The 23,244-nt window shown below is 47.2% G+C and overlaps 2 protein-coding genes across 5 annotated transcripts in view; both read left to right on the plus strand.

The window, feature by feature from the left end:
* Positions 1 to 21,791, plus strand: LOC121925673 (short transient receptor potential channel 2). Of its 4 annotated transcripts, none has more exons than XM_042458114.1 (10): positions 1 to 266; positions 2,031 to 2,137; positions 3,147 to 3,285; positions 8,503 to 8,658; positions 9,181 to 9,344; positions 13,933 to 14,009; positions 14,469 to 14,698; positions 17,528 to 17,606; positions 17,790 to 17,941; positions 18,954 to 19,890. In XM_042458114.1, the coding sequence occupies exons 2-10, from the start codon at positions 2,045 to 2,047 to the stop codon at positions 19,187 to 19,189; spliced, it is 1,326 nt and encodes a 441-aa protein (XP_042314048.1). In that variant the 5' UTR covers positions 1 to 266; positions 2,031 to 2,044; the 3' UTR covers positions 19,190 to 19,890. The 4 variants fall into 4 exon arrangements, with proteins under 4 accessions (XP_042314048.1, XP_042314051.1, XP_042314049.1 ...); XM_042458117.1 differs by lacking the exon at positions 18,954 to 19,890 and adding an exon at positions 21,682 to 21,791 and having other exon boundaries at positions 25 to 266; XM_042458115.1 differs by lacking the exon at positions 1 to 266 and adding an exon at positions 320 to 412.
* LOC121925677 (short transient receptor potential channel 2-like) overlaps positions 21,768 to 23,244 on the plus strand; it is a 17,245-nt gene continuing 15,768 nt past the window's right edge. Inside the window, exon 1 of the mRNA XM_042458122.1 lies at positions 21,768 to 21,850. Within this exon, the coding sequence (XP_042314056.1) occupies positions 21,824 to 21,850 (27 nt within the window). The 5' untranslated portion in view covers positions 21,768 to 21,823. The remainder of the gene's footprint in view (positions 21,851 to 23,244) is intronic.

Here is a 23,244-nt window from a genome sequence, read left to right on the forward strand (position 1 = left end):
GGGAGACGTTATCGAAGATGAAGAATAAATTCATCACAAAAGGAATAAGAATAACTGCAATAATCTTCTCTTTTTCCCAGAAGAGAGTTAAAATGGATTCAAAAAGGTTTTAAAATTAGTCCTTTTTAATCAGAAGAGAAGGAAGTGGAATCTTGATGCAGAGGGCGTGACCTTGTGACGTCGCAGCAAGAGGACCATTAAGGGCCAATCAGCGCGGAGGGTCAAAGGTCAACCTGGAGATTTTGGCGGGAGATTGGGAAACCGAGGTGAGGCGGGGGTCCGCTTTGGGGGGCCCTCCTTTCTCCCAAACTGGCTCCTTCCTGCTGCGTTGGACTACAGCGCCCATCGTGTGGGGGATGATGGGAGTTGCAATCCAGGCAGAGGCTGGGAGAGGCCGAGGGAAGGCTGCTGGGTTGTCCACTCCATCTTTTGTTTTGATTTCCCTCCTGAATTGGGATCTTCCACATGGGTTGGACTACAGCTCCCATTATCTTCATGTGGGGATGATGGGAGTTGCAATCCAGGCAGAGGCTGGGAGAGCCTGAGAGAATGTTGTTGAGTTAGCCACCCCATACTTTGTTCCCCCCATTCTTCGCAAATGGGTTGGACTACAATGCCCACAATGTGGGGGTGATGGGAGTTGCTATCCACACTCAGACTGGGGGGCAGATGGGAAGGCTGATGGGTAATCCGCTCCACTTTTTCTTTCTGGTCTTTCTCCAAATTGGTGTCTTCCAGGTGGGTTAGACTACCGGACCCATCATCTGCAGGTGGGGATGATGGGGGCTGTAATCCAGACAGGGACTAGGAGGGCCTGAGGGGAGGTTGGTGGGTTATCCGCTCCATCTTCCGCTTCCCTCTTACCTTCCAAATTGACTCCTTCCAGCTGCGTTGGACTACACTGTCCATCATGTGGGGATGATAGGAGTTGCAATCGAAGCAGACTGGGGGGGGGTGATGGGCTATCCATTCCATCTTTTGTTTCCCTCCTTCCTCCTAAATTGGCACTATACAGATGGGTTGAATTACAATGTCCATCGTGTGGGGACAATGGGAGTTGCAATTCAGGCAGAGATGGGAGGGCTTGAGGGGGTTGGACTACAACACCCATCGCCCTGACTATGGGAGGATGATGGGTGTGGACATGTACTTGCTCGATGTCAGTTCCCATCTGTCAGTAACCTCCTCCCAACTCTTTGGACTACACCTCCCATCATTCCCCGGGGCCATCTGAGCTGGCAGAGCGTCTTTAGCCCAAGCCAGAGGCTGGGAAAGGGCAGCTGCAGTGGGCTTAAAACAACAGACCACTCTGTTCAAAAGCCTTGTTTTGTGGGCAGCGTCTATTAAATAGAGGCTGACCATAGAACTGCGCTGGAGGGCCTACAAATGCCAAGAGAAGTGTTCTCTCTGGGAACTTCTAGGTCCTCCAATGCAACTCTATGAACAATTGGTTGACCATAGAGTTGCGCTGGAGGACCTAGAGATTCCTAGAGGGAACATACTAATCAAAGTCCCAAACGCTGGAGGGCCAACTGTAATAACACATTTTACTTCTTTCCTGCCTCTCCAAGGCATGGAGCAGAGGAGCCTAAGCATCTCAGAAAACTACACATCCCAGCATTCCATAGCATTGAGCCGTGGCAGTTAAAGCGGTGTCAAACTGTGTTAATTCTGCAGTGCAGATGGAGCCCAAATCCTCCTGAACCCAGTGAAGTTTACATCCTTTGAAGCGTGAGGGTAAGAGCTCTTCTGTGGTGGAAGGAAGGGGATGGACACTGCAGACATAATCCGGTTTGACACTGCTTTCACTGCTATGACTCCATGCTGTGGAATTCTGGGAACTGTAGTTTGTTGTGGCACCAGAGCAAAGCTCTTCTAACTGTCCTGATATCCTTTGTTAAATATATATAGGTTCACAATGCTGGGTTTTGTTCAGCCGGAAACCAAGGGACTCTCTTGAAAGTGGCAGAAAGAAACCTAGCAAGAAAGAAACTCCACCTCATTCCTTTCTTCTTCTTCTTCTTCTGCAGGTAGAACATGTTTGATGGGGAAATCCCATAAAAGCCAATGGAGATTCTGCAAAGGCTTGAAAATGGCTCCAGTTAAAATTAAGCATGTCGTCTCTTTCACGTCTCAGGTAACAAGAACACTTTTTCAGGTGTAGACTTGTCCCTCCACATTTGCGGATTCATAGATTTTATTAATATGTTCCCTCTAGGAATATCTGGGTCCTCCAGCACAACTCTATGGCCAACTTTAACCAAAAGTCGCAATGAAGGACCTAGAGATTCCTAGAGAGGACAATCCACTAGGCATTTGTAGCTCCTCCGGCACAATTCTATGGTCAGTGACTGGCAGATGTTGACCACAGAGTTGCCCCGGAGGACCTAGAGCTTCCTAGAGAGGTGTCCTCTCAGGTAAAAACCTAGTGTTTTTGTTATTTGCGGTTCTTCCGGGTTCACGGTGGGGGTCCTGTGCCCCTAAGAGCCCCAGCGGATGGCGAGGGACGAGGGCCTTTTTTGTTCAAGAAATTACAATGTTTTGCTCTATAAGCTAAACTGAATTTAAAGCATCAAGCCACATTATCGTCAACTTTAAGAGATTAGTTTTAAATAAGGATTGTTTAAATATGTGCATATCTTAATATGTGTATATCTTAGTATTTCATCCCAATTATATCTTATATCTTATTATTATATCCCAGACTTTGTTCCTCCAGGATTTTTGGACTTCATCTCCCAGAAGCACCAGCCAGAGTGGAGTTCTGGGAGCTGAAGTCCAAAACATCTGGAGGACCAATGTTTGGGAACCATTTCACTGATGTGTTTTTAACTCATCTCATTCATTTGTTAATTGTTGTTTTTCCCCACCTTGATCCATAGGGAGAGGCAGGTGAGAACAAAGAATAAGAACAATAACAATAAGAAGTATTGCTTTATGTAACAAGTGTTTTAGTACAGTATACAACAAAAAGAGCAGCACAAACTTTCATTGCACCTTTAAAATAGTTTCCATCCACTCTTGAATGGCAGCCCCTTGAAGCACAGCACATCACTATTCAGAAGTCGGTGGGGGGGGGGGAGTCCATAAAGTCATCTACACTGAGTTTGAGCTACACTGAGTTCCTCCATTCTTTTCTGGGCCAGGATCCTAAGTATCCCGTGGAGAACCTGCTGCTGCAAGAAGGCCCTCGTCCCTGGCTCTGCGCCCCACGGGATCGGAGCCGGCAGCTGAGAGCAGAGTTGCAGCTGGAGCAAGCCAGCCACATTGGCTATGTGGATGTGGGTGAGCATGCGCATGGGGGAAAGGGTGCAGAGGTATTTGGTTTGCTGTTGTTAACTGCCCTCGAGTCGAACTGGACCCATGGCAACCCTCTGGATAAAACATCTCCAAAACTCCTCTCTATCCTCCCCTGTTCTGCTTAATTCCTGCAACCCCATAAAACCCATAGTGACCTCCTTCATAGACTCTGTCATCATCCTCCATCTGGCCTGTGGCCTTCCTCTCTTCCTACGTCCGTCCACCTTCTCCGGCATTATGGTCTTTTTCAAGGAGTCCTTCCTTCTCATGATGTGTCCGAAGGACGACAGCCTCACTTTGGTCATCTTGGCTTCTTCCAGGGAGGTTTCGGGCTTGATCTGCTCTAGGAGCCATTGGTTTGTCCTTTTGGCTGCTGTCCATGGGATCCTCAGCCCTCTTCTCCAGCCCCACATCATCTCAAAGGAATGGAGTTTCTTCCTATCTTCTTTCTTAACTCTCTGTCTCTCTCATCCATACCTGGTAATAGAGAATACAGTGGCTTGTATGATTCTGACTTTTGTGCCCAGTTGTATATCTTTCCATTCTAGGATCTTTTCTAGTTCTTTCATAGCCGTTCTTCCCATTCTTAATCTTCTGATTTCCTTACTACAGTCTCCATTTCTATCAATGTTTGATCCCAGGTATAGGAATTCTTTTACTATTTCTATTTCGTCATTGTCTAGTTTGAACTTGTGAAGGTTTTCGTGGTCATTATTTTGGCTTTCTCTATGTTCAACCTTAAGCCTGCCTTTGCACTTTCTTCCTTGATCTTCCTTAGTAGTTGTTCCAGGTCTGTGAGGTTTTCTGTTAGTATAGAATCATAGAATCGTAGAGTTGGAAGAGACCTCTAGGGCCATCCAGTCCAACCCCATTCTGCCATGCAGGAAATCCAAATCAAAGCATCCCTGACAGATGGCCATCCAGCCTCTGTTTAAAGACCTCCAAGGAAGGAGACTCTATCACCCTCCGAGGAAGGAGTGCATTCCACTGTCGAACAGCCCTAACTGTCAGGAAGTTCCTCCTAATGTTCAGGTGGAATCTCTTTTCCTGTAGCTTGCATCCATTGCTCCATTGGGTCCTGTTCTCTGGAGCAGCAGAAAACAAGCTTGCTCCCTCTTCAATATGACATCCTTTCAAATATTTAAACAGGGCGATCATATCACCTCTTAACCTTCTTTTCTCCAGGCTAAACATCCCCAGCTCCCTAAGTCGTTCCTCATAGGGCATGGTTTCCAGACCCTTCACCATTTTTGTCGCCCTCCTTTGGACACGCTCCAGTTTCTCAATGTCCTTTTTGAATTGTGGCGCCCAGAACTGGACACAATATTCTAGGTGGGGCCTGACCAGAGCAGAATAGAGTGGCACTATTACTTCTCTTTATCTAGACACTATACTTCTATTGATGCAGCCTAAAATAGCATTGGCCTTTTTAGCTGCCACATCACACTGTTCACTCATGTTCAACTTGTGGTTTACTTGGACTCCTAGATCCCTTTCACACGTAGTTTCATTCAGCCAGGTGTCCCCCATAATCCTATATCTGTGCATTTTATTTTTCCGCCCTAAGTGCAGTGCCTTACATTTCTCCGTGTTGAATTTCATTTTGTTAGCTTTGGCTCAGCTTTCTAGTCTATTCAGGTTGTTTTGAATCTTGATTCTGTCCTCTGGAGTATTAGCTATTCCTCCTAATTTGGTATCATCCAGGGACGTAGCCAAGGGGGGGGGATCTTGGGGTCCGGACCCCCCCTTCCATTAGAAAAATGAATGGTATGTGCTGCTGCGCTGCCGCACCCAAGCCCCATTATAATGGTGGCACTTAGTCTGGACCCCCCCTTCCTAAAATCCTGGCTACGTCCCTGTATCATCTGCAAATTTGATAAGTATGCTCCCAATTCTGTCATCCAGGTCATTGATAAAGATGTTGAATAACACTGGGCCCAGGACAGAGCCCTGTGGGACCCCACTGGTCACTTCTCTCCAGGATGAAAAGGAGCCATTGTTGAGCACCCTTTGGGTTCGGCCGGTCAACCAATTACAGATCCATTTAACAGTTCCTTTGTCTAGCCCACATTTTACAAGCTTGTTTGCAAGTATGTCATGGGAAACCTTGTCAAAGGCCTTAGTGAAATCAAGATCTACTATATCCACAGCATTCCCTTCATCTACCAAGCTGGTCATTTTATCAAAGAAAGAGAGAAGGTTTGTCTGGCATGACTTGTTTCTCTGAAACCATGTTGACTTTTTGTGATTATGGCATTGCCTTCTAGATGTTCACAGACTCTCTGTTTAATGATCTGCTCCAGAATCTTTCCTAGTACTGATGTCAGACTAACTGGTCGATAATTGTTGGGATCCTCTTTTTCCCCCTTTTTGAAGATGGGAACAACGTTTGCCCTCCGCCAGTCGGCTGGGATTTCTCCTCTTCTCCAGGAGTCCTCAAAGACTATTATTGCCAATGGCTCCGATATGATATTTGCCAGTTCTTTTAATACCCTTGGATGGAGTTCATCTGGTCCCGGAGACTTAAATTCATTTAGATTAATAAGGTGTTCCTCTACTATCTCTTTACTTATTCTGTCCTCTGCTCCATTATCCTCAGGTTGAGCCCCTTTGCCTTTTCTGAGAAGACGGAGGCAAAGAAGGTGTTGAGTAACTCTGCCTTTTCTCTGTCTTCTCTTAGCATTTTGCCATCTTCTCCACGCAGTGAACCTACCGTTTCCTTCTTCTTCCTTTTGCTGCGGACATATCCAAAAAAGCCCTTTTTATTGTCCTTAACCTCTCTAGCAAGACTGAGTTCATTCTGCGCTTGAGCTTTTCTGACTTTACCCTACAAATGCCTGCTATTTCTTTGAATTCCTTTTTTGTGATTCCCCCCTTTTTCCATTTCTTATACATCTTCTGTTTCAAACTCTTCTCGGTTGAAAGTTCCTTAGTCATCCATCCTGGTTTCTTGAGACACCTCCCGTTTTTCTTTCTCACTGGAACTGTTTGAAATTGTGCCTTCAGTATCTCCCTTTTGAGAAAGTCCCATCCGTCCTGAACTCCTTTATCTTTTAGTATTTCTGACCATGGAATTGCCCTCAATACTTCTCTAAGTTTACTGAAATCCGCTCTCCTAAAGTCTAGAATATGTGTCTGACTCTGCCTGGCTTCTCCTTTCCACTGTATTACAAACTCCAGGAGAACATGGTCACTTCCACCTAAGGATCCCACCACTTGCACCCCATTAACCAAGTCATCCTTGTTGGTTAGGATCAGATCTAAAATAGCTGACCCCCTTGTTGCCTCTTCCACCTTTTGGACCATGAAATTGTCTTCCAGGCAAGTGAGGAATTTGCTAGGCCTTGAGGATTTTGATGAGTTTGACTTCCAACAAATATCAGGATAGTTGAAGTCGCCCATCACTACTAGATCTCTCTTTTCTGACTGTCTGGTCATCTGTTCTAGAAAGATATCATCCAATTCCTCAGTCTGACTTGGGGGTCTGTAGTAGACTCCCACCGTAACATCCTTGTTGTTTCCCTGCCCTTTAATTTTTACCCAGATGCTCTCCTCCTGGCTTCCAGGATTGATGTCCAGGATCTCTTCACTGGTGTAAATATCTCTGACATATAGTGCTATTCCTCCTCCTTTCCTGTATGGCCTATTTCTCTTTAAAAGGTTATACCCCTCTATTTCCACATTCCAGTCATGAGACTCATCCCACCAGGTTTCAGTGATGCCTATTATATCATATTTGCTTTGTTGTACTAGGAGTTCGAGTTCATCTTGCTTATTTCCCATGCTCTGTGCATTAGTGTAGAGACATCACAGACCTTGGTTCCCTTTTACTTGCTGCCTGTGCAAGTTTTTTTGCCTCCCACTGTTGGGTCCTTGCACTGTTTGCCTTGTTTCCTCTATGTCAGTTTGACTATTTTTGCCATCCCTTTCGCCTTCCTTAATACTGTATTGTCTCCCTTCCCCTCGGAACTCAGTTTAAAGCCCTCCTGATCAAGTTCTTGAGACTGTTGGCAAAAACATTTCTTCCAACTGGCGTGAGATGCAACCCGTCTGTTGCAAGAAGTCCCTCCTCATGGAACCGCAGCCCATGATCGAAGAATCCAAATCCTTCTCGGCGGCACCATCTGCGAAGCCAGTTGTTCACATCTGCTATTTTCCTCTCCCTTCCTGGACTTAAGGTGGACTTAAGTATTAAGGTGTCATCTGCATATCTCAGATTGTTGATATTCCTTCCTCCTATTTTCATTCCTACTACTTCTGTGTCCAAACCTGCTTTTCTTATAACAAGGGATCCTGCTCAGACTTGTGATACCAACACTCTTGTATCATCTTCAACCAGGGGTAGGGAAAGTGATGGCCCCATTCTGGGCCCTGGAAGGTCCCCAGACTATTTTGTGGGTTGCTCCCATACCCCTCTAATCGCTTTAAAATGGCATGGCTTCTCTCTGATACTTCTAACAGCAAAAAATCTCAGAAACATGAGCTGAAAAAGCAACCTGCATTTTTCCCCACTCTGGTCCTGCCATTGTGGCTCCTGAGAGAGGCGGGCTAAGGATGGAAAAGGACCACTTCCTCTCCAAACGTACCCATCTCTTTCTTAAGAACTAACAGGCTTTGTTTGGCTTAAGGAGATTGGAATCCTGGAGTAATTCTTAGTCTTTAAGGTGCTATGTGACTCTTCGCCTGCTGCCACATTGCTGAATTAATGCAGTTTGGCACTGCTTTAACTGCCATGGCTCCATCCTATGAAATCCTGGGGTTTGTACTTTGTTGTGGCACCAGAGCTCTCTAACAGAAATCTAAATATCTCAGAAAACTACAAATCCCAGAATCCCATAGCCGGGCTGTATTTTTAAAAACTCTTGTCAGCCTCCTTAAGTCCCAGCTTTGGAGAAAAGTCAGGGGATAGATAAAGGAATGGAACAGAATAAGAAAGGCTGGCCTATGAAGGTCTGAGTAGTAGCAATGCTTGTAATGTTCTTTGCAACACAGCTCAGCCAAATTGAGGGAGCAAGAGAAAACTTCTGTGAAAGGATTTTTAAAGCAGGGATTGGGTGGCCACCTGCCAGGCTGTTGTGGGCTGGCCTTTGGCATCCCTTCCAGCTCTAGGATTTTAAGGTACAGCAGGCAAAAACTGTTGCTTGAGTGTCCTATGAGAAGACTTCTGATGCTGAGCCTGGCTTGATGTTTCATGGCCTCCAGGAAACTGTGGTTCAGCCTTCCTTCAGATCGATGTGGGGCGTTCCTCCTGGCCTCTGGACCAGAGTTACCTCACCCTCTTGCCCACCGCCGCTTTGATGGTGCCAGGAGATGCCAAGCTGGACAAGAATCGTTCTGGGGTTCGGATGTTCAAAGAAGGTAAGGAAGGAAGGAGGTGGCCACTCTTTTCCTCACCACTTGGGAGACTCAGGAGTCTGGCTGCCTTTAGGCTCCCGGTCTGAATTCATAGTGCTGGTGGTGTCATTTAAAGACTTAAATGGTTTGGGAGCCCGAGGATTGAGGTCTGTTGGAGATGCCATCCTCCATTTCCCTTCAGTGGGAGGACGTGGGGGAAAGGCCTGCCCTGCTGTGGGACCCCACTTGTGGAATATCCTCGCCTCAGAGGTCTGATTTGGCCCCATGCTGGCATCATTCCAGGATCAAATGAAGACAAAGCCATTAACCAAAGTCTTGGCATCCTGATTTTTACTTCCAAAATTCTTAACACACGTCTCTTCTAGTCTAAACTTTTAACTTTTTTTTAACTTGTTAAATTCTTTGTTTTTATTCTATTATTCTGCAGTTACTTGCACACTGGCCATGATACAGGGCACAATGTAAGAAACAGCATACATGCCCGGGATCTGCATTTAATCCATGTCTCTTTGGCTGCCTCTACAGGGGACTTCCTGGCTTCTGCGCTGGCCGAGAAGTGGGATCGCATCCGGCTCACGTGCAGCCAGCCTTTTAACAGACGTGCCCAGTTTGGTCTTGCCTTCATCCAGATCCGCACTCCGCAGGACACAGAGGAGGGCAAAGAGGCTCCAGCCTCTTCTCCTAGTGAGGTAAAGACCTGGGAGGGAATCATTTTGGTTGGGCAGCTGTCCTGCCCTTTTCATGCACATCTGCACAAATTTGGCACCTAAAGGGTCTTAGGACCAAACTAGTCATTTGAGAGGGGTTCAGCAGAGAGGATCTTCTCTATGGTGGTGCCTGGAGCATACTTGCAACAAGATGATCACCTGATGCCAATGGGGCAGTCTTTCATTGTCATGCCATTTGAACAGGGCTTTTTCATAAATAGGCCTCATCCATTTAGTTGTCCCAACTAAGATACTCTCATTGAATCAATGAGATTTAGGGTAGTACTGACTTGCTGTTCATCAGTTTATTCAATGGGTCTACTCTAATTGGGAGTAATTATGGCAACCCTGAGGCAAATTTATCACAGGGGTTTCTTGGCAAAGTTGGTTCAGCAGCGGAAAGGCAGGGCAAGGCTGCTTAACCCTTTCCCCTGCCTTTCTGCTCAGAACAACTACCCATTCTGCATTTCTTTCAAGGCATTTTAAGAAATAAAAATGCATGGAGAATGAATCGGTTGGTACTGGCTGCTCAGATTCAAAAGCACTCCATCTGTCCTTATCTGTGGATAGCAGTCATTATGAATGTTCCTCATACCATGTTCACAGATAGCCTTGGGTCAAGGTGGCTAGTACCTCCCATGTCAGGGACATGGGGAACCCAGGTTCTAACCAAGGCTTTAAAGCAGTTGTCCAAAGTGTTGAATCTACTGTATATACTCATGTATAAGTCTAGAAATTTTAGTCAAAAAATTCACCCCAAAAACCTAGGCTGACCTATCCATGGGTCAATGTAAATACTATACTTTAACTCTTATTAAAAAGGGAACCATCTCCTGGTGAAAGGCAAGTGTGCAATCTGTCCTGGAAGCAATGGCCTCCCTCTATTCTCTCTTTCATCCAGCCTTTAGTGTGAGCAAAACAGTTATGCCTGCCATAATTTTGTAGGTTCTTTGGCATTGTTTTTCTTTGCTTCATCATTTAGATTCTTTATTGCATGTCCCTAAATTTTACCCTCAACTTATCCAAGGGGCATATCAAAATCAATAATTTTGCCCCCAAAACCTGCCCTCGACTTACAGATGAGGTCGACTTATAGTTAATAAATAATAAATAAAAGCTTTATTTTTATCCCACCTTTCCACAGATCAAGGCGGCGTACAACAGTGGGGTTGCGTCCCCAGGACAGACAAGTAGCAGTAAAACAGTAAAAACAGCAGCATCAATATACAATAACATTTCAAACCGATTCAATATAAAATAATACAATTCATAAAATTCATGCTGGCAAAACAATGCTGACCACAAAAAAAAAGGGGGGGGGGGGGGAAGGAAGCATTCTGGGGCAGAGGTCAGGGGTAGGCCTGCTCAAATAAGTAGGTTTTTAGCACCTTCTTAAATTGGGCTAGGGAGGTGGTTGAGCGGAGCTCGAAGGGCAGCGAGTTCCAGAGGTTGGGGGCCGAGATGGAAAAGGCCCTCCTAGAGGTGGAAATATATCTCCCCTCTGGAACTCTTAGCAGTTGATGCCCTGATCATAGAATCATAGAATCATAGAGTTGGAAGAGACCACTAGGGCCATCCAGTCCAACCCCCTGCCATGCAGGAAATCCAAATCAAAGCATCCCTGACAGATGGCCATCCAGCCTCTGTTTAAAGACCTCCAAGGAAGGAGACTCTATCACCCTCCGAGGGAGTGCATTCCACTGTCGAACAGCCCTAACTGTCAGGAAGTTCCTCCTAATGTTCAGGTGGAATCTCTTTTCCTGCAGCTTGCATCCATTGTTCCGGGTCCTGTTCTCTGGAGCAGCAGAAAACAAGCTTGCTCCCTCTTCAATATGACATCCCTTCAAATATTTAAACAGGGCGATCATATCACCTCTTAACCTTCTTTTCTCCAGGCTAAACACCCCCAGCTCCCTAAGTCGTTCCTCATAGGGCATGGTTTCCAGACCTTTCACCATTTTTGTCGCCCTCCTTTGGATGATCTGAGTGTGCGGGGCGGATTGTGCGGGGAGAGGCGGTCCTCCAGGTACCCTGGGCCCAAGCCATTTAGGGCTTTATAGGTAATAACCAACACCTTGTATTGCACCCGGAAGCGAATAGGCAGCCAATGTAGATCTTTAAGAACTGGTGTAATATGGCTGGCCTTGGCAGTGCCAGTGACCAGTCGGGCTGCCATATTCTGCACAAGTTGCAGCTTCCGGGTATGGTACAAGGGTTGCCCCATGTAGAGCGCATTGCAGAAATCCAAACGAGAGGTTACCAGGGCATGTACAACAGTTTCAAGGTCCCTCCGGTCAAGATAGGGTCGCAGCTGGCGTATCAGCCGAAGCTGATAGCAGGTGCTCCTGACCGTCGCATCCACCTGAGATGTAAGGTGGAGGGACGAGTCAAGGAGCACCCCCAGACTGCGTACCGAGTCCTTCACGGAAAGCGTGATTCCGTTCAGGACGGGTGGAACCACCGCCAACCCTGAACCGGGAGAACCTATCACAAGTACTTCCGTCTTCTCTGGATTCAGGCTGAGTCTGTTGTCCCTCATCCATCCCATTACCAACTCCAGACAGGCCACAAGAGAAGAGACGCCAACCCCAGTCACTGCATCAGTCGGAGACATAGAGAAAACTATTTGGGTGTCATCAGCGTACTGATAACCCCTCGCCCCATGTCTCCGGATGATCTCTCCCAGCGGTTTCATGTAAATGTTAAAAAGCATGGGAGACAGAATGGCTCCTTGAGGGACCCCAGATGTAAGGGCCCTCTTATTGGAGCACACGTCTCCCAGCTGCACCATCTGGAACCTCCCGGAGAGGTAGGAACGGAACCACTGGAGCGCAGTGCCCCCAATTCCCACCTCCGCCAGGCGCTCCAGAAGGATACCATGGTCTATGGTATCGAAAGCTGCTGAGATGTCCAAGAGCACTAACAGGGACACGCTACCCCTGTCCATGCCCGACGGAGATCATCGACCAAGGCGACCATAGCAGTCTCAACCCCGTAACCCGCCTGAAAGCCGGTTTGAAATGGGTCTAGATAATCCGTCTCATCCAAGACCGATTGAAGCTGGATTGCAACCGCCCGCTCGATCACCTTCCCCAAAAATGGCAGTAGCGAGATTGGCCGATAATTATTATGCAACAGGGGGTCGAGGGAGGACTTTTTTAGTAGAGGTTTTACTGTGGCCAATTTCAAAGAAGATGGAAATTGCCCTTCCCTCAGAGATATATTAATAATCCGATGTAACAATGTGGTCACAATCGGCCCCCCCTGTGCCGCTAGCCATGAGGGACAGGGATCGAGAGAGCAAGTTGTCTTCCTAACACTTCCAAGGATCTTGTCCACATCCTCGGTACTGACAGACTCAAACTGATCCAGAATAATCGAATTCACGGAAGCCCTGGATGCCTCTACTCTAGGTTCTGCTCTAAAGCTGGCCTCAAGACCTTCGCTTATCCGAGAGATTTTATCCACGAAGAAGTTGTTAAAATGGTCACAGCAGGCCTTAGAAGGTTCAAGGATCTGGTTCGGGGCAGGAGGGAGCTGAGTTAGCTCCCTCACTACCCTGAACAACTCTGCTGGACACGACTCCGCGGACGCGACACGTGCACCATAGAACGAGTTCTTAGCTGCACGTATCGCCTCTCCGTAGTCCTCCAAAAGGTGGTCTAGGAGAGTCTTGTCGGATAAGCGCTGGTGTTTCCGCCAGCGGTGCTCTAGCCGTCGCAGAACCCGCTTCCTCGCCCGGAGATCTTCTGTATACCAGGGCTTTCTTTTGGAAGCAGGCCTGAGAGGGCGCTTGGGAGCGATACTGTGTATAGCCCTAGTTGAATATATACGGTAGGTTGCGTACCTCACAGAGCTCCTATATAGTTATCGAAACCTGGAGTAGGTTCACTGAATTGCTTACGTGGGAATTGGCAGCTGCCATGGCCCTACTGCTGGCTGAGCGTTGATGGGTGATTGCAGTAACCCAACACAGTCATAGGATCCTAGAGTTGGAAGAGACCCCTAGGACCACCAGCCCCATCCCCTTCTGCCATGCAGGAAGACACCATCCAAGCCCTCCCTCTGCCAGATGGCCATCCAGCCTCTGTTTAAAAACCTCCAAAGAAGGAGGCTGCCACACTCCAAAGCAGCAGCATCTTCCACCTTTGAACAGCTCTTACCTTCAGGAAGTTCATCCTAATGTTTCCTCCTTAAAAGTCTTTCCTAAAGTGTCCTTCCTAAAGTCATGCAGCCACATCACAAGCAGAAGTCAGCAGTTTGCATATTTATCTTGAACTCTTAGAAGGAAAATCCCTGGCATCTAACTGCATTTCGCTTTTTGATGAACTCTCCTATCTTTTTTTCCTGAAAGAGCTGTTTCCCTGTGGAATCGACTGCCTTGGAGAATAATGGATTCTCCATCTTTGAAGGTCTTTGATCGTAGGTTTGATGGGCATCTTTTGGGAGTGCTGTAATTGTGTCTTCCTGCATGGCAGAAGAGGTTGGACTGGATTGCCCTTGGGATACCTTTCAACACCAAGATCCTATTATTCTTTGACTCCTCTCCTTTTCCTTCTCCCCTCCACAGACCCCTTCTGAGCTTCCAAGTAATCCGTGGCTTTCAAACGCAGCCATCTGCAGGACTTTCTTCCCAGAAGAGCCAACGTAAGTACTGGTACTCAACACGGAGGAGCTGCTAGGGCTGAGGAATGGTGAAGTGTCTGCTATGTTGAAACAGGAGGTGAAATCACAGTCTTGGTGGCTGCATTAAGTGTGTATATGTATGTTATGTGTCATCAAGTCTGCTTTGACTCATGGTGTTCTTCTGAATGTTTTTTAACTCAGTCTTTACATTTGAGGATCTTGTCTAGTTCCTTCATAGTTGCTCTTCCAAGTCCTAGTCTTCTTGTGATTTCTTGTCTAGAGTCTCCATTTTGATGGATGACTGAGCCTAGGTATGCAAAATCTTTAACTATTTCAATGTCTTTCGTAATCAATATTAGAGTTATGTACATTTTCTATGGTCTTACTATTGAGCTGTAATGGTGTCTTTGCACATTCTTCCTGGAATTCATTCATTCTCTCTCTCTCTCTCTCTCTCTCTCTCTCTCTCTCTCTCTGCAGGAGCACTGAAGAAGAAGTGGCGCTGAAAAGCCGGCTGGTGCAGCTGGACCCCAGCTCCCTCTCTGGAGCGTCCACCTCTGTCTGCCTGAGCCGCTCAGCCAGGATGGTGCTGACGGCAGCTTCTGCTCGCAAGAGAACCTTCCCCTTGGCGCCAGATTCCTCCCCTCTTCAGGCAAAGGGTCGAGAGGACGCACAGAGCCAACAGGTGGCTCAGGACCCTCAGCAGTTAGGTGAGTATCGGGCAGGGGTCTCACTGAGAGGGAGCATTGTGTTGAGTCAGACCTGGGTGCAGCATCCCTGCTATGAAATAAGATGTGATGATCGTAATTAGATGGAGCAGATGGCCTGCAACAGAGGAAAGCATCTTAGGGAGTGACTGAGGGAGCTGGGGATGTTTAGCCTGGAGAAGAGAAGGTTAAGAGGAGATATGAGAGCCCTGTTTAAATATTGGAAGAGATGTCATGTTGAGGAGGGAGCAAGCTTGTTTTCTGCTGCTCCAGAGACTAGAAAACAATGGATGTAGGCTACAGGAAAAGAGATTTCACCTAAATCACAGGAGGACAATAAAAGCTGTTCCACAGTGGAACACACTTCTTCCTTGGAGATTTTGGTGGAGTCTCCCTCTTGGAGGTCTTAAAGCAGAGGCTGGATGGCCATCTGTCAGGGATGCTTTGATTGAGAGTTCCTGCATGGCAGAATAGGGTTGGACTGGATGGCCCTTGGGGTCTCTTCCAACTCTACAGTTCTATGACCCTTTAGTTGATGGGGTCCAGCATCCTCTCACATCGGTTGGAAAAATCAGGTCTGCTAATAACAGGAGCTGAAGGCTATATTTCAAAGGAAGGAATTGGCCAAACCACCTCTGATGACTCCTTGCCTAAGAAAACCCTATGAATTTAGTGAGGTTGCTGTAAGTCAACAGGAAACCTGAAGGTGACTTTTAGCCATAGCCTACAGCACCTGGATTTCCTTGGTGGAGTACCACCCAGGTACTAACTAGAGCTGACCCTACTTAGCTTGCAAGAACATACAAGCTCTGATGGTGCCATTAGGGTAGGCCCATGTGTCTTTCTAAAAATTCAGCTTCACGGTGAACCAAACAGTTCCTCCAAATTGAGTAGGAGCAGCCTGGGAGAGAAGAAGAGAACCGCTGTGCACTCAACAACCACCACTAGAGGGTGAAATAGCATTGTGTGTACAGCATCATTTGGTTTTGACCCTCACAACAAACCTGTGAGGTAGATCAGGCTGTGGCTTGGCTGCAGCTATGGCAGGAGGCAAAATGAGGGGCATTGGCCCACCCTAGATAAGAATTCTGACCCCTAATGAAATTATCCTTTGGTTCCTACATTTCTAGCATTGCAGAGAGCAAGACACTGGTCCAAAACACACTGCAGAAATAATCCAATTTGAGACTGTTTTAGCTGCCCTGGCAAAATGCTAGGGAAAGACATTTAGTCTTCTCTGTCAGAAAGCTCTGGAGCCACAATAAACTACAATTCCCAGGATTCCCTAGCACTGAGCCAGGGCAGTTAAAGCAGATTATTTCTGCAGTGTGTTTTGAACCATTGAAAACCCCCGAGGATACAGGATAATCATGATGTTTATCACACTATGCTCTTAAAGAGGTACTATTCCAGTGTGACTCCTCTAGCTGCCTCCTGTTGCATGCTGGGATTGGCAGTTTTAAGGAGGGGTATTTAGAATTCTCAGGCAGAGAAGTTCAGCTCCTTAAAACTGCCATCCGCAGCATGCAACAGGAGGCAGCTAGAGGAGTCACACTGGAATAGTACCTCTTTAAGAGCTTGTCTGATAAACACCCATGACTTAATTGTGACCATTGGATAAAGATACACTTTTGATCCTGATGGCAAACCCTTTTGTTTCTCCCCATCTTTCTCTCTGCATGATCTGTTGTTATGAGGCAGGTAGACTTATTTAGAATACTTCTGTCCTGCCCTGGATCCCAGGATCTCAGGAGGATAAACGAATAAAATCATTTTTTAACAAATGAAAATGATCTTAGATTATTATTATTAAGCTTTATTTATATAGCGCTGTAAATTTACACAGCACTGTACATAAAATCATTTAATTAGACGGTTCCCTGCCTTCATGCTTACAATCTAAGAAGACACGACACAAAAGGAGAAGGGAATGGTTGAGGGGAAGGGGATCAGGTCCAGCATTCTTCTCTCCCTCTGAGGCCTGGACCAAGGCAGATGGACAGATGGAGGGCTCTGTATCTTAAGGATAGGCCTGATGGCATTGGCCCACCCTCTCTCCCCCTCACAGGCCAAGATGGAGTCAGATGCCTTGTGGGAAGGGAGACATACTGGGAGACAGGCGGGGTATAGAAGCTCAATAAAGAAACAAATCAAGTGGTGTGAATAATTTAAACAATGACAAATTTGAGAATTTGACAAAGAAGACTTTAAAATGTTTATCTTTCTCCCCGTACAATGGGCCCTCAAGGCAGCGTACAATAAAATCAGAGTTGGAAGGGACCCCAAGGGCCCTCCAGTGCATCCCCAGTCTGCTGTGCAAGAACACACAAAGCACTCCAGACCGATTAGCCAGTTTAAAACAGTGGAAAATAAACACACTAAAAGCCTATTCAACAAGCTGACAAGTTAGAACAGACTGGTTTAAAACCAGTTACAAATAGCTTTATAGCCATGCTTGTGTGCAGGATGAAATCAATTGGGCCTGAAAGGTATTGATTTTATAAAAGCCACGTTTTACTCCATGCTGGAATGAAACCAGTATGGGCACCAGTTGAGCCTCTAAGGCAGTGGTTCCCAAACTCTGGTCTTCCAGGTGTTTAGCACTTCCGTTCCCAGAAGACACAGCCATTTTGGCCAGTAGTCTAGGATTCTGGGAGCTGAAGACAAGAGTTTGGGAATCAGTGCTCTAAGGGAAGGGAATTCTGCAACTAGGGTGCCATAGTTGAAAAGGCCCTGCTCCCATGTGTTCCTCCAAAGTCTTGCCCCACTGCTGGGACACAGAGGAGGGCCCCCTCCAAGAGACTGATGCTTTTGGCCTGGTTTATCCTGCAGGGTCCAAGCAAGAACCATCTGGAAGAAGAGATCGTAGGAAAGCAAGCAGAAGAAGAGGACCATGCAACAATGCAAGGAGGTAATTTGATTGTCTCTGGAATTGGTTTCTTCCCAGTTCCAGCCTTGTTGGCAAGGGCTGCTGGGAGCTGCAGTCTTGCCACACTTGTAGCCCTGTGCGATTCTTACTCCTGACCATGACGCAACCTGGACCTTCCAAATAGAAGGACCATCTGTAGGTTTCTGGATTTTTTTTTCCTGACAGGCCCAGGGATGTTTCTCAAAGGAAGGGAAGAGCCCAGGAGCATAAGAGAAATGTGGAAAGAGAAGAAAAAGAAGAGGTGGAGGAGAGAAAGGAACGAGCAAATTGGCTAGAAGATGGAGGTGTGGGTTTGGGCACATGCCCCATATGTGCTGGTAAGTTATAGCATAAAAAGTGTGACTGAGAGAGCGAAACATGATCAGGACCTTCATGCAGTTAAGCTACAAACCTGAATTCAGAGTTGCTTTTTAAATTTCTGCTGGCCAAGTTTCTCGAAAATTGATCTCTGAGTTGGTGGGAGAAGAGGAATCCACTGCGTTTTGCTTCTGTTAAGTGTTCTTCAGCAATTTATTTCTTCCTACTCTCTCTACTCTCCATAGTGTTCACCCCAGTTTCTGCTTCTGCCCCTTTAAGAAATACTAAGGCATAAAACACACTGCAGAAATAACTCAGTTTCAGATGGCTTTAAATGCCCTGACTCAGTATTAGGGAATTTTGGGAACTGTAGTTTTGTGAGACATTTTGCCTTCTCTGTTAGAGATCTCTGGTGCCACAAGAAACTACAATTCCCAGGATTCCCTAGCACTGAGCCAGAGCAGGTAAAGCCATGTCATACTGGATTATTTCTGCAGTGTGTTTTGGACCTAAACTCTAAGCTTTTCACTGTGTGAAAAGGCAGGGACACTGGGTCATCCAGGAAGACCAGAAGTGACCAGTGGCTCTGTTTCCGGCACCGTTGGAGGGATGGGTGGGGAAACCAAACCACTTGGTTTGTGGCCGCGTTTTTTGGAGGGAGCATTTTGAGTCAAATCTGAGCAAAATGTCATGTGGACATCAGCCCACCTCCCATTTTTTAATCTTAGGGGTTTTTGGAAGGCCTTGGGGTACCAGCTGAGGACTTGGAGGGCCACAGGAACTTTGACTTGGAGGCTGAAAGTGACCCATGGAAAAACCTTTACCCACCAGAGAGCTTCTTGACTCCAGTTTTTATTATCTGCTCTTGCCCCTTCTGATCTCATTGTTGCTGCCTTGGTTTTAGCAGCTTTGGAAAGGACCGAAGGTGGCACTTTCCCTTTTATAGGCCTTTGTTGTCTAGTAGCATTTTCACTGCTCTGGGAGAAGGAAGAGCACCAGGCTTTTGCCAACCTCCACTCTTTCCTTCCACAGGCCGTTTCCCCACCGGCATCTTGCCAGCGCATGCCTCCAGATGCGGGGAAGAGGATTTAGAATCCAGCCCTTCCTCCTCATCCTCATCGCCATGGGAAGAGCCCAGGGAGGCTTGGGTTCAGTGCCCCATCTGCCAGATCCATTTCCATGCTTTGGAAGTAGAGAGTCATGCAAGCACCTGTGGGGATCAGGGCCAGCCTTTGGCCAGCAGCCCTTCCTGGCTCTGGGTGGAATAAGAGGAGGAAGTGGAGGCTGAAGCTCTAACCATTTGTTCATGCTGAGGGCTTCAGCCCTGGAACAAAGACTTAACTGGACAAGAACCCTGAGTATGGACCTGGGGGCCAAAGGGCGACCTCTCACAGGCGCTCTCCCTGTGTCTGATGCCTTGCAGCCATGAATGGGGAGAGTTAGGACTGCAGCCCTGGAGTGGAGTGTGGAGTTTACCTGCAGTACTGGCACCCTTTCATTTTCGTCTGGTCCTTCTCTTTACCCTCATACAGCTCCCACTTCTCCACTCACGGGCCAGATTTTGAGCCACTAATCCTGGCTCAGTGAGGTAAAAATGCAGGAACTGCTTTTGGGAAGACGGGTGTAGTTCTCTTCTTTCTTTCCTTCTCTTCCCACTATGCAAAGAACTGGAGCCTGGGCTGCACATGTTGGTCCCTGTTCTCCTTGTGGACTAGTGGCATGGGAAGACCCTCACTCACACCCCAGACTCTTTTCATCCAACATTCTTGCATGATTCCCCCCCCCCTTTTTTTTTATTATTATTATTCACAGGACCCTTGTGTCACATTCTGATGAGGCTGCTTCAGACTCAAATGCCTTCCCTGCCTTGGCTCTGTCTTCCCACAATAACAGGATTTTAATTATCCAAAGTCTAGGCTGAATGACATTTTCTTTGATTTGGTCCAATAAACATGGCCAAGGTTGAAAAGGTGATGGATTTCTCCATGTGTCTAATATTTGTGTTCCTTTTTTGCTGATGCTCTGGTGCTGGGATCGAGTATTGCTGGTAAAAAAGATGGCTGAGCTGCTGTTCAGCCCAGGGCTTTCACACACAGAAAGGTCCTGTGTCAGTGATGGCGAGGGGAGACGGGCAGAATCTTCTTGCCAGCTTGGTAGAGGGAGGGCATGCTGTGGATATAGTATATCTTGATTTCAGTAAGGCCTTAGACAGGGTTACCCATGACATTCTTGCAAATGAGATAGTAAAATGTGGGATAGACAAGGCAATTGTTAGGTGGATTTGTAATTGATTGACTGGCCGAACCCAAAGGGTAGTCAATAGTGGCTCATCTTCTTCATCCTGGAGAGAAGTGACCAGTGGGGTTCTGTCCTGGGCCCAGTCTGCTGTTCAACATCTTTATCAATGACTTGGATGACAAAATTGGGGGAATACTTATCAAATTTGCAGACGACACCGAATTAGGAGGAATAGCTAATACTCCAGAGGACAGGAGCAAAATTCAAAATGACCTGAACAGATTAGAAACCATGCCTTATGAGGAGAGACTTAGGGAGCTGGAGATGTTTAGCCTGGAGAAGAGAAGGTTAAGAGGTGATATGATAGACCTGTTTAAATACTTGAAGGGATGTGACATTGAGGAGGGAGAACACTTGTTTTCTTCTGCTCCCGAGAACAGGACCCAGATTCCACCTCAACATTAGGAGGAACTTCACAAGAGTAAGAACCCTTTTAGTGTGGAACATGTTCCTTCAGAGAGCAGTGGAGTCTTCTTTGGAGGTCTTTAAACAGAGGCTGGATGGCCATCTTTCAATGGGACTTCCTTGATGGAGAGTTCCTGCATGGCAGAAGGGGGTTGGACTGGGTGGCCCTTGGGGACTCTTCCAACTCTAAAATTCAATGTTTTTTCTGTCTCTGAGTAACCCATTTCTCTCCTGCTTTTGGTCACCCTCCTCTGGACTTGCTCCAACTTGTCCACATGCATTTTGACTTTTGGTGGCCAAAATGAGACAGGTTTATTCCAGGTGAGGCCTGACCAAAGAAGAAAGAATGGCACTATTTCTTCCCTTGATCTCTGTACCATACAGGGGTCCCTCCAGGTTCACTGGGGATTGGGGTGAAGGATCCTGGGAATGTGGGGAAATCCTAAATTAAAAATACCATTCTTTTTACCTGAGAGAACACCTCTCTAGGAATCTCCAGGTTCTCCAGTGCAACTCTGTGGTCAACATCTGCCAGAAGTGGAGCATAGACCCATGCAGGAGGACCTACAAATGCCTAGAGAAGTGTCTTCTCTAGGAACAACTCTGTGGCCATTGTAGATCGGAGGACCTAGAGAGAATGTATTAACCAAATCCACAGATAACGTGGCAAATCTGGAGGGACAACTCTGCTTCTGTTGATGCAGCCTAGGATCATGCTCTGGCAGTCTGGAACATGCAAAGAGTTATTGTTCAACTGCAATTAAGTTAACATAGAACTAAAAACAATTAAAATGCATCTGTTACAAACATTTAAGATCCACTCCAATGAGCAAAACAGCCCAGTTGGTTAAAAGCCTTGGCAATGGGAAGAGAGGCAGGTGAGAGCATATGGGCCTCCAACAAACATGGGTGGCTCCCGGGGGAGTCAGGCGATGCCTTTCTGGCCGTGGCGTTCATGTGGCAACCCAGCTCCCAAGGGGTTGCCACCTGGGTCCAGTTGCTCTCTTGCCTGCTGAAATCCCCATCGGGGGAAACACGACTCCTCCTCCTCCTCCAGTTTCTTCCCAGGCAAAGGACCTGAGATAAAAGCCACCGCCTTGGATGGATGCTAGAAACTGGTCCGGTGGACCATCTCAGATTTGGGGTGTCCAGTTGGTGAGAGAAGAGAGACAAAGCCTGGCCACGCTGTCGGCCGCAGGATGGCATCGGACTTTGAGGGCATCATGGTGAGCTTCTTCCCCTGCCTCCCCTTCTATGGATTGTGTGCCTTGCTGTTGGATCATGTGCTTTGTGTGGGTTGTGGTGCCTTGATGTTGGCTTCTTAGGTTTTTAAGCAGAGGCTGGCTGGCCATCTGTCATTGGGGATGCTTGGATTGTCAGTCCTTGCATGGCAGAATAAAGGGGTTGGACTGGAGGGCCCTTTTGGGGGTCTCTTACCACTCTAGGAGTTTATGATTCTAATATTGAAACAAATCTTTTGTTAAATGAATAAAATACGGTTAAAACAAAGATAAAAGTGTTGGAAACAGGACCCTTAAACACTGTGTTGTTTAACATAAAAGTATACCAGTTTTTCCAAGCTCCAAAGTGAATTTCCAGGCGCTTCCTATTTTGTGACGTCGAAGGCTTTCACGGCCGGCATCATAGTTTGGGTGTGTTTTGGGGCTATATGGCCATGTTCTACAAGAGTCTGTTCCTGACATTTTGCCAGCAGCTATGGGTGTCTTGGCCATATAGCAAATCCAATAACACCCAAACAATGGCGCGCCTTTGGGGCGGCCTGTAGGCACGCCTTTCCCCGGTGTATCGGGGCCTCAGCAGCCAGAACGGCAGCTGCTGAGGCCCCAATCTGCCGCTTTCCGGGCCACTTCCCCGCAGCCTGGAAAGGGGTGTCCTTGGGGCTTCAAGCATTGGCCCCTTTCTCCCATGCGTTGCTGGGCGCAGCCGTCTGAAGGCTGCGCCCAGCGACGCAAACCAGGAAGGAGCTCCGTTTCGCGGAAAGGGCACGTTAAGCGCCCTCACGCGGAGTGATGGCGGCGCGTTCATGACGCCATCATGGCGGCGGCCGTGTGGAACGGCCGCCGCCATTTTGTGTGCATGGAGCGCGTACTAGGGTTAGGGGGTGCGGAAGCACCGCCCCTTCCTAACCCTAGTACGCGCTCTGTGCCTACTTTAATGGCGGTCTGTAACCCGCCAATGACACCTTTATCGGGCCAACCAACATGTAATTGTGCATTTTGGTTGGCCCAATAAAGGTATTGTTGGGATGTTATTGGAATTGCTAAGAAAAGTTTGTCTTATGGTTGTCATAAGTTGGAAGTGACACGAAGGCACAAAAAGATGATGGCGATATATAAAGGTGCAAGGATTAAGTCTCAAACGGCCCATTTTGAGTCCAATTGCGTGCTTTTTGAAAAAGCCCTCCTGGCAGTGCAGGGCCGAGGTCTGCCTTTCTTCAGTCGATGCCATTCACACACAACAACAGTTGTTCTGATTTGGGGGCAAGCATGCCAACACAAACAGAGGCTGCATCCACACTGGAGAAATAACCCCGGTTTGGCACCACTTTAACACTTTCTGGCTCAAGGCTATGGAATTCTGGGAACTGGAGATTTGCAAA

Source organism: Sceloporus undulatus, chromosome 3 (genome assembly GCF_019175285.1).
Source record: "Sceloporus undulatus isolate JIND9_A2432 ecotype Alabama chromosome 3, SceUnd_v1.1, whole genome shotgun sequence".
In the NCBI taxonomy this organism is placed as follows: domain Eukaryota; kingdom Metazoa; phylum Chordata; class Lepidosauria; order Squamata; family Phrynosomatidae; genus Sceloporus; species Sceloporus undulatus.

Coding starts and splice junctions, on each gene's coding strand:
- LOC121925673 (XM_042458114.1), top strand. CDS start 2,045: ATGGGGAAATCCCATAAAAGCCAATGGAGATTCTGCAAAGGCTTGAAA. Junction 9,345..13,932: donor CAGCCTCTTCTCCTAGTGAG/GTAAAGACCTGG, acceptor TCCCCTCCACAG/ACCCCTTCTGAGCTTCCAAG. Junction 14,010..14,468: donor TTCTTCCCAGAAGAGCCAAC/GTAAGTACTGGT, acceptor CTCTCTCTGCAG/GAGCACTGAAGAAGAAGTGG.